General features: G+C 51.7%; 1 protein-coding gene across 1 annotated transcript; it reads right to left on the bottom strand.

Moving 5' to 3' along the window:
* Window positions 1-633: 633 nt before the first annotated feature.
* On the bottom strand, window positions 634-5,852 carry SLC35D3 (solute carrier family 35 member D3). Its single transcript, XM_074864781.1, has 2 exons — window positions 5,391-5,852; window positions 634-4,211 (listed from the first exon to the last, which is right to left on the bottom strand). Exons 1-2 carry the CDS (start codon window positions 5,824-5,826, stop codon window positions 3,382-3,384), a joined length of 1,266 nt encoding a protein of 421 aa, XP_074720882.1. The 5' UTR covers window positions 5,827-5,852; the 3' UTR covers window positions 634-3,381.
* Window positions 5,853-9,195: the final 3,343 nt, after the last annotated feature.

Raw genomic sequence — 9,195 nt, 5'->3', positions numbered from 1 at the left:
CTCAACGCAGTCATTGTGCATCAGGTTCATTCATTATCCTGGAACAAGGGCAGTTTATTTCTCTAAACTATCCTGCAGGCACATTTGTGTGGAGCTCTAAGATGAATCCTGTAATAATCACCGGCCCCAGTGTCTGGCACAACCCACTTTCAGCCACAGGCACGTTACACACCTTTCATCCAAAGCAAACAGGTAAAAATTAACGCTTAAGTCATCTCGTAGGGCTGTCATGGGCACAGCTGGTAATACAAATACTTACATTGTAAAATAAAATCGGTATTACATCCTTCAATAATGCAATGATTTTATAATATAGCTATTAATAACGAGCATCATCTTATTTTTATGTATTCTAAAGTTAGAGCAGTTACACTAGTGACACTATTCCATCTTAAATATGTAACCACAGAAATCACTGCTGAGAACCACAGATACTTCAAGCTGTACAGAGGGCTTGGTCACTTCAGACTCCTGTGTTTCTTTGTCTGTCCTCAGTCCCTCTGTCTATGACAGTATTTATAGTGTGCAGTCACATGCTGAGGAAACTTGGACAGTATAAAGGCACAAGAATAACTATAAATGAACCAAAAATGAGCACCCCGGCGTAGCAACAATAAGAAAACCAGAAGGCTTTTGGAAAGCAGTGCATTTTATTCCCACATCTCATTCTGCAGTCTTCCGCTGATGCTATTAAAATACCTCAGCACGAGGCAATATTTTTATTTTATTGTGCGACAGTCTCTTTTACTGAAAAAGTCGATTGCATTTGCCAAATTCCCATTTTAATTTAGGGAATTTACAGGTATAAACAGAATACAATATAATCACATTTTGACTATACATGCAATTGTACAACATCATTAACAGCAGCTTTTTTAAGTCAAAGCTGTTTGCATTTCCGCAAGTTTCTACTAATACTTCAACAACAGTAAGCAGCAAAACATTGAACTCTCCCAAGAAAAAGTCCTGCAACAAGAGTCCAGGGGGAGAGCTTTCTACAGCACGTGCCAAACAGAGTGTACGCTACAGGATCTAAGACTGGCATCCAGGTGGTAAAAAGATCCACATTTCTCGTGGACAGAAAACACTGAGCACAGTGAGGACAGATCAGAAATGTGGGTTTCTCTTCAGCCATCTGTACAATTACAATGCAGTTCAGTATCGTAACGAGTTCAGTAATACAGCAACTATAAGTCATAGGCACAAACTTCTTTAGTCTAGGATGTATTTGAAAAACTAACAAAATCCCTTATAATAATTAGCCTATAAACAATTAGTGCCTTTTTTTTTTTTTTTTTTTTTTTTTTTTTTGCAAAAGATGCTGTATGGAGCTTGAGCAGAAAGTAAACGTATTTCGGCATATAGCCAGAATCTCTCAATATTCACAAGCTATACATAACGTGTGATGTACAGATCTCCATGGACCATCCCCCAGCTCAGCAGCTACAGGCTTTTAGCCTCAATGTCTTCATAGCCGTCTCTTTCAAAATTCATGGGTGATGCCTGGTCACCCGACTTCTCCACTCAAAAAACATACTGTTGCACCCTCTGCCTGCATTTATTGACAAGAATCTAAAGCTCTCCCAGAGATCAGTTTTGCAGATAGACTCTGCTGGGTAAATTGCTCATTTTGGACTTCAGTGCTGAACACGCTGTGAGGCTAATGCTGCCTGCTTGGCTTGAGAAGGCATTGGGCTAGGCACTGCTTAATTAGGGCTGTGGGAATAACTGATTTTCAGTTCAGTGGCTTAATAACTAATAACAACAATAACAGCAACAACAATAAACAACATGGTTAATTTTTTCAGGAGATGGTAACAACTTGTTTCAGCCTGTGGTCAAGATGGCCCAGTGGCTGGGGCACCATTTTGGGATGGGGAAGGCTCAAAGTCAAATCTCTTCTCTGCCTGGTTCTAAGCAAAGGTTTGACCTAAGGATCCCCACCTACTGAAAGGGTATCCCCAGGCTAAGAAATACTCAAACACTTGTTTCCCCACTCTTTCCCATTAAACATATGGGGTACTAAATATTCAGTGGAGGCCCCCCTGGACGGCACGCTTCCCGCTTCCCACAGGAGTGCTGCAGCAGCCAGGGTGGAGAGACAGCCCTGCCCCTCGTAGCCCACAGGGACAGTCTGGGCACACAGGAGCAGCTTCCACCAAAGCCACGGGCATCTCGGTGCTGAGCGCACTGAGCATTCTGGCCCGCGAGCACTCGGCCGTTGGATCTGCCGGAGCACCCTGCAGCTCCCTGCCTGCCTGCCTGTACTTTCTTCCACTGGACACTACAGCGCAGGGACAGTGAGGGCTGATGCGCACGAAGCTGTGTCCCAAGACATGGCCAGGATATAGCAAAACTGTCCTGCAAAAGCACCCCTGGGAACCCCGGAGAGATGGCATCCCCAATTCTGCTATCAGCCTGTACTTCTGAGAGAGGGAGATGAAGAGGACACCTAGGTTCCAGTCTAGGCTCTGATTCACCTGACTTTAGGGTACAAGGAGGGGATAGCACAAGGCACACACTTTCTCCCTAATTTTTTTATAGCCCTCCCAAATCAAACATTTCCAAACTCTTTTATTTAGGTCAAGCTAGTATTCCCAATGCTACATGTAGTTAAAGCTCATTGGAAAACATCCTTCGTTTGCTAACCAAAGCTTCTCAAAAGTTCAGATCTGGTTCTGCTCTCATGTATACCACCGCAAGACAGAAGTATATCTACTGAAGACACAAACCACCCAATGTAAACCAGGTCCAAGGCCCAGCCTGGACACAGAATCAGGGAGAGTTTCAACTCTTCAGTTAAGAGGGCTATTCTACACCAATATAATTGAAGTGGCACAACCTCTAGCTCTGTTGCAATTGTATTAATGAGAGGAGCACATAAAAATACAGTTAACAGGAGCTTATATATTGTAGAAATATATTTATATAGAGTACCTATAATTGGACAGATACAGATACAGAAGCACATCGACAGAGCCTCCGAATGGTGTTAAAATCACAAGGCTCCAGACACAAGCTAAGCTACAGGCCACCGCTGTGTCACTGGCACTGCCGACTAACTCAATGGTACCGATGTCCCTCATAGCCCGGGCTGATGGGTAAGCACCCCATGACTCCCCATTACCCGACTCTCTCTGCGTCCACAGCAGAGGACTTGGCACCTTTAGCTGTGGTGGGTCTACGCTGATGTACTGAAAGCAGCTGAAAGCAAGCCCAAAGCATGAGCAAACTCGGACCTTTTGCTTTTTGACAATGAGGTAAAGTCATCCTACATGATTTGGATTTGTCAGCATTGATGTGGAAATGTATGCTCTGTCTTTCCCCCTGTACAGAGAACCAGGTGTCTGTCCTCAAGCAATAGGTTTTCCAGCCTGCTCTTTAAGGGTTTGGTAGCTCTTCATTTTCTATCAAATAATCCTTCTTTATATAATTAGCACCCCTCACCAACCTCCATACTCCAAGATAGGCATCCTTCAGCGAGCTCCTGTTCACTTCTTGTGTGCCGGCGGCTTTTCCCTGGACCGTCGGTCCCTTGGCAGGTTTCTCAGTGCCGACCTTCTCTTCCTCTCCGCTCTGGCTGTCCCCGGTGGCTGATCCTTCCACTGCTACTTCCTCAGCCCCCTTCTCCTGGGAAATTGACTCCATCGCAAACAGTGCTTGGTCCCCAGCCTGCCTTTTCCCCTCCTCCTCTCTAGCTTCTTTCTCCAGGTCCTCGTAATTGCTCTGCCGTCTGGTCTCAATGTACTTGGCCACGCAGTAAATGACAGACCCCAAGGTGTTGACCACAACACCGGCTATAAATAACTTTGTGGGCTCCACATCATTGAATGCCACCATGCCCACCGTGATGGTTGCTATGCTCTTCACCACCCCTACGAAGCTGGTGGTCACAGCCGAGTTAATGTAAGTGCAGTGAAGGGTGGTAAAGTTCATGGCACAGCTAATCAGGACACAGGCGATAAAGATGCATACCATGGCAGGGTCCTTCCACCCTGGGAAGGACCAGACATTGATGGAATCCATGCTGGCAAAGGAGCAGATAATGAGAAAAGGGGTGGCCGAAACAGCGATGGCGTACTGAGCTGTCAGGGGTCCATATTCACTATCTACGCTGGTCTTCTGAATGAGCACCAGGTAGGCAGCGTGTATCAGTACGGCCAGCACGCCTGTCACGTAGCCCATAGCATCCCCGGTCAGGTCACCAGCTCCTGTCAGGAGGGTCACAGAAAGAAACAAGCACGGTTTTTGCACGTGAGACAGAAAGAGAGCACCGGTTTGGGCTGGGCAGATACTTAGGAAATAGGCACCAGCGCACTTTCCGTAACTCCTAGGATTTGTCATGCTTGTCCCAAGGCTGGACACGCTTCCCTCCCCACAGAAATTTCTTCTTGGTTTTTTCTTCATGCTGCCCCTAAATCCTGCAGCCTCAATCTGATTGCATTCGCCCTTTTGTGAAGACACTACAGGAGCTTTGCAGCTGAAAGCACGCGTGCACACAGCAGCTCTGGGCATTCCCTTGCCAGCGCGGGTGCATGTCAGCTCCGGCCGGCCGGGCTGCGTGCCCTCCAGCCCCCCGGCCCTCCTTCTGCCCTCCTGCTCCCCTCAGCAAGGCCAAGCCGTGTGGGGTCCCTGCAGCGAGAGCCTCCCTGCTGAGCCCCCTGTCAGGCTCCATTGCAGAATAAGCTACTCACCACCCGTGCTCTGTTCCCTTGGGCAGCCCCCAACCCAGGACTGTTGCCGGGCCGTGCAGAGCCAGCTTTGCCTCCCATACCACCTACACCTCGGCTGGAAATGAAGACAGGTATGGCCCCTGGCCCCGTAGGGTTGCAGCTGACCCCAAAACTTGCACCTCCCCCTGAAAGATTGCACCTACCCCAGTTGGGCTACAGTTGCCCCCATGGGGTTGCAGTTGCCCCCAGAAGATTAAAACCAACCCTGTAAGGTTTCACCCACCTCCCCTAAGACCACACCTCCCCCCATAGCGTTGCACCTTCCCTAACAGGGTTTCAATAAGGTTGCGCCCACTCCCATAAACCGGCGCCTACTTCCATAGGTTTGCACCGACCCCTATAGCGCTGCCCCGACCCCCGTACGGTTACACTGAGCCCTCTGAGCCTGGACTTGCCCCAGCGGGGCTGCAGCCACCCCGCAAGGTCGCACGCAGCTGCCCCCCCCCCGCCCCGAGGTTACACTCCCCCCGTATCCTCGCACCTTTCCCCCCCCACGGGCTGCCGCTGCCCGCTCCGTCCCGCCGCGAAGCCCAGCCGGCGCGGCGGGCGCTGCCGGGGCAGAGAGGCGGCGCCGCCGTCGGGGCGTCCCGCGGGGCGGCCGCCCGCCCCGCCCCGCTCCGTCCCGTCCCGTCCCGTCCCGTCCCGCCCCGCACTCACCGGCCAGCGCGGCACCGCAGGTGGTGATAAGGACGGCGACGAGGACGCCGGGCGAGGGCATGCCGTCGCGGAGCACCAGGGCGCCGGTGAGGAGGGTGACGAGGGGCAGGCAGCGCTTGAAGACGACGTACATGGGGAGGCTGAGGCCGCGCAGCGACCAGAGGGTGAGGGTGGACTGCAGCGTGGCCAGGGCGGCCACGGCGGCGAAGGGGCGCGCCAGGCGGGGCCCGAAGGGCGGCAGCGCCGCCAGCCCCCGCCGCCGCAGCGCCTCCAGCCCCAGCGCCGCCGCCGCGCTGCTGAGGCACTGCAGCAGCGTCAGGAAGGCGAAGTGGTAGCGGGCCAGCAGGAACTTCAGCAGGATGTTCAGCGAGCCCGAGCACAGCCCGTGCGCCACCGCCACCGCGACGCCCCGCGCCCGGCCCCGCCACCGGCACATCCTCCCGCCCGCGGCGCCGCCGCCGGGCCCGCGGCTCCGCCGGCCACCCGCCCGGCCACCAGCCCACCCGGCCACCCGCCACGGCGGCGGCGGCGGCGGGGGGGGACGGCGACGGGCGGAGGCAGGGGGCGGGCGGAGGCAGGACGCGCTCCCGGCAGGGCGGCCGCCGCCCCCGACGTGTCCCCCCCGGCGCCGCCCCCGTCGTGTCCCCCCTCCTCCGCCCCCGACGTGTGCTCCCCGCGCCCCCGCCCCTCCTGTCCCCTCCCCGCTGCGTCCCCCCGCCGTCCCCGGTGTCCCTCTGCCGCCGCTTGCGGGGTGTGTCACCGTCGTGTCCCCCCCCCGCCGTCCCCGGTGTCCCCCGGAGCACGCCCCGGCTCCGCGGGAGCAGGGGGGCCGCGCACCGCCGTGCTTGCAGCCCGGGGGATGGATAGACGCGGGGCGCTCGCAGCATGGCGGAGGAGCGCGACCGCCCCGAAAATAACGGGGGGGACCCGTAGGAAACCCCACACGTCTACCGGAGCGGGGAGGTCGGTGCAAGCCCGCCCCCCGCCAAGCAGGGCGGTACCGCTTTTCTCTCCCCAAAAGCCGTACGGCCTCCCAGGAAGAAGCATCCATCGAGCCTACCGGGGGCATCCCTCCTGCAGCCCCTCGCTTCCCCGCGTCGGGGTCCCGGCCGCCCCCCGGCTCGTGCTCCCGCTGGCCCAAGGGAGCCCCTGCTCGGGCGGGGAAGGGCGGAGAGATGGGACCCGCTGCTAGGAAAGCAGGGAGGACCTGATCCTAGCAGGGCGGCTTTCCTTGGAAAGTCACTAAAAATTGGTAACCACACAGAGTCTTCGAAAATGATGTTTTAAAGCCTGGTGAAGTTTAAACAACCTAATCCCTTCTCTCGACTTGCCAGGCAAAGGTTGTAACAGGAGACTGCAACAGATCACCGTGACTCTAAGGAACAGCAAAAGCAGTTCTCCAACAGCCAGTCCTCAACCCTGCAGTGTCAGGCAACATAAGGGAATGAAAAACTGTACTTTTATTTGGAGCTGCCTTATAATCTTCAGCCTTCTTCTAACATCACAGGTGTAAGGTCTCTCTCATTAGCAGTGAGACTACCTTTCACCCATCAATATGAGATTAGAAAAGTTATTCCTTTTTTAAACAAAATCAGCCTTCCCCCTCTCCACAGGAACGGTATTAGAAAGAACCAGCTTGGGGGCAAACGGCACACTTGACACCTGAAGTTTGTTTTTGGAAGACTTAGCATAAAAAGAGCGGACCGGATCCTGGCAAGGATTGCCAGTTCTGGTGGGCTTGTACGGAATGCAGCACAAGCACAGCACGCATTTTGGCGGTATGAAAAAGGCACAACTATTTTCTGCGAGATTTCTGCCGAAAAATGTTACATTTCAGTCTTGGTTCAGTTCACAGACCTCACTAGACATGCCCAGCTTCCAAAGCCAGCTATACTTCTTGCCAGTCAGTACGCTGGAAACTCTGAACAGCGTGGTGTCAGGGTGAGACCTGTAGCAACCGCAGGGAGGGGATGCTGATGCCAACAGCTCCCAACGAGAGCAGAGCAGGCGTTAGGACTGCCAGGCAGGCCAGCAAGCATGCACGAAATGATCATGCTAGTATGGAGGAGTGGCAGGAAAAACACACCGGACCCACAGCATTGGGCCCTTCATCTGAACCAAGAGAAGCCGTGTATGCTCAGGATTATTGCTGGGTCCAGTAAGGGGCTCTCGGTGGTCACGGGGATCAGTCGCACCAAAGAGGATGCGTTACAAGTTTCCTGGGTTACAGCTTGCTGTGGAGCTGGTACAGAGAGGGGAAGGAGACAGGGCAAGGCTTATAAAATAAAACAACAGAAGTACACATTAAGGTATGAGTGAAGATTAAAATTGCTAATGAGGGAAAGGAAACCATAGGTACTGTTGAAATTAAACAACAGAGGTAAACCCCAAGAGAAATAATGTTCTCTAAGAAAAAACTAAATGAACTTCTTTTTTTCAGCCTTTGGGGTAAACATGAGTGGAGACAGAAGCGATGTTTGGAAATCTAACTTGCAGTCTGCTTCCAGAAGCCCGGAGCTGAGTGCGAGTCCACCCTGCACTTCAATGCTGTCAGCTGGGCTTGTGCAGGGCACCAGCAGCCGCTCTTGACTGCCCGTGACTGATGCAGACAGAGCAGTGCTTCCTTCTACTTTTTGACACGTGTTCCTGGATAAATATTCTTTCTCACCAGAGGCTCTTTCCAGCTTGCCTGCCTTTTATTTTCCAATCTTCAATTTATTCTTTTTTTATCAAGCTGCTGTTCTCACTCCCTCTTTCTTGCCTGGTATTTTCTCACCTTTCTTCCTTTCCCCATTCCCATTCCAGAGCCTGACATTGATGCAAGAACAACACTGACTTTGTGAGGACCACTGCAATACTCACCTGACTCAAAACTGCAGCCTTTCTTTTCCTCCACATCTTTTCTTCATCTTTACAGAAATCTTTATGATTGTCCTGATGTCTATCATTTTAAATTGGATTTTTCCCTTTTAAGAGTTCCCTAATTATTTTCCACAACAGTTTATTTTCCATTTTGTTCTCTCTGGTTCTTACCAAGGCAGTTGAATATTCATCTCCTTTTTACATGCAAATCTTCAGTTTTAATAATATTTGAGTACTTACATTTCTATTGATTAAAAACTCCACTGATTGAATTATTAAAACACTGGGGGGAAAAAAATCCAGGACTGTGTATGCCTCCTTTTAAAAGGTGAGAGTAATACTTATCTGAATTTCTCATGTTACCTCAGTCACAAAAGCCATGGATGCAATCAGGATGCTTGGAAGTTTAATCTTTGCTAACTCAGGGTGGGAAGAAAGCATGGACCGAAACCCAGGAGTTTTTAGGCAAAATGACGTATCAGTTGTCCCCTCCCTGGTGTCATGGGGCACTCCACCTTGGGGGCCTTCACCCACTTCAGCAGCTGCACTGCAGCATAAAATGTAAACTCACAGTGAAGTGGCCTGAAATATTAAGGCATATAAAGGTTGAAACTCTCATTTAAACTTACCAGAGATCACGTCTGGCTTCAAACCCCACTGAAGAACTGTGCCAATGCATTTACACCAGCCTCCATTTGGACTCATCCCAAGCCCACACACAGCACAATTTAAAGAAACATGTGGATTACTGTGACAGTGTTTGTGCATGGGAGAAAAAAAAGCTCTTTCAGCCAAATAAGTGCAGATGGAAAAAAATGTAATTGTGCTTTCTGGAAATACTGTAGTAATTGGGACTCCACTTAAGCGTAACCTCTGGAAGAAACAATTTGGTCCCCTCACCAGTGAAATTATCACTAGGGAAGCAAGTCTCTGACACTGCAGT

The sequence above is a fragment of the Strix uralensis genome, chromosome 3, assembly GCF_047716275.1.
Source record: "Strix uralensis isolate ZFMK-TIS-50842 chromosome 3, bStrUra1, whole genome shotgun sequence".
NCBI classification, from domain to species: domain Eukaryota; kingdom Metazoa; phylum Chordata; class Aves; order Strigiformes; family Strigidae; genus Strix; species Strix uralensis.
Note: the sequence above shows the minus strand (reverse complement) of the source record. Positions and strands in the feature narration are given on the sequence as shown.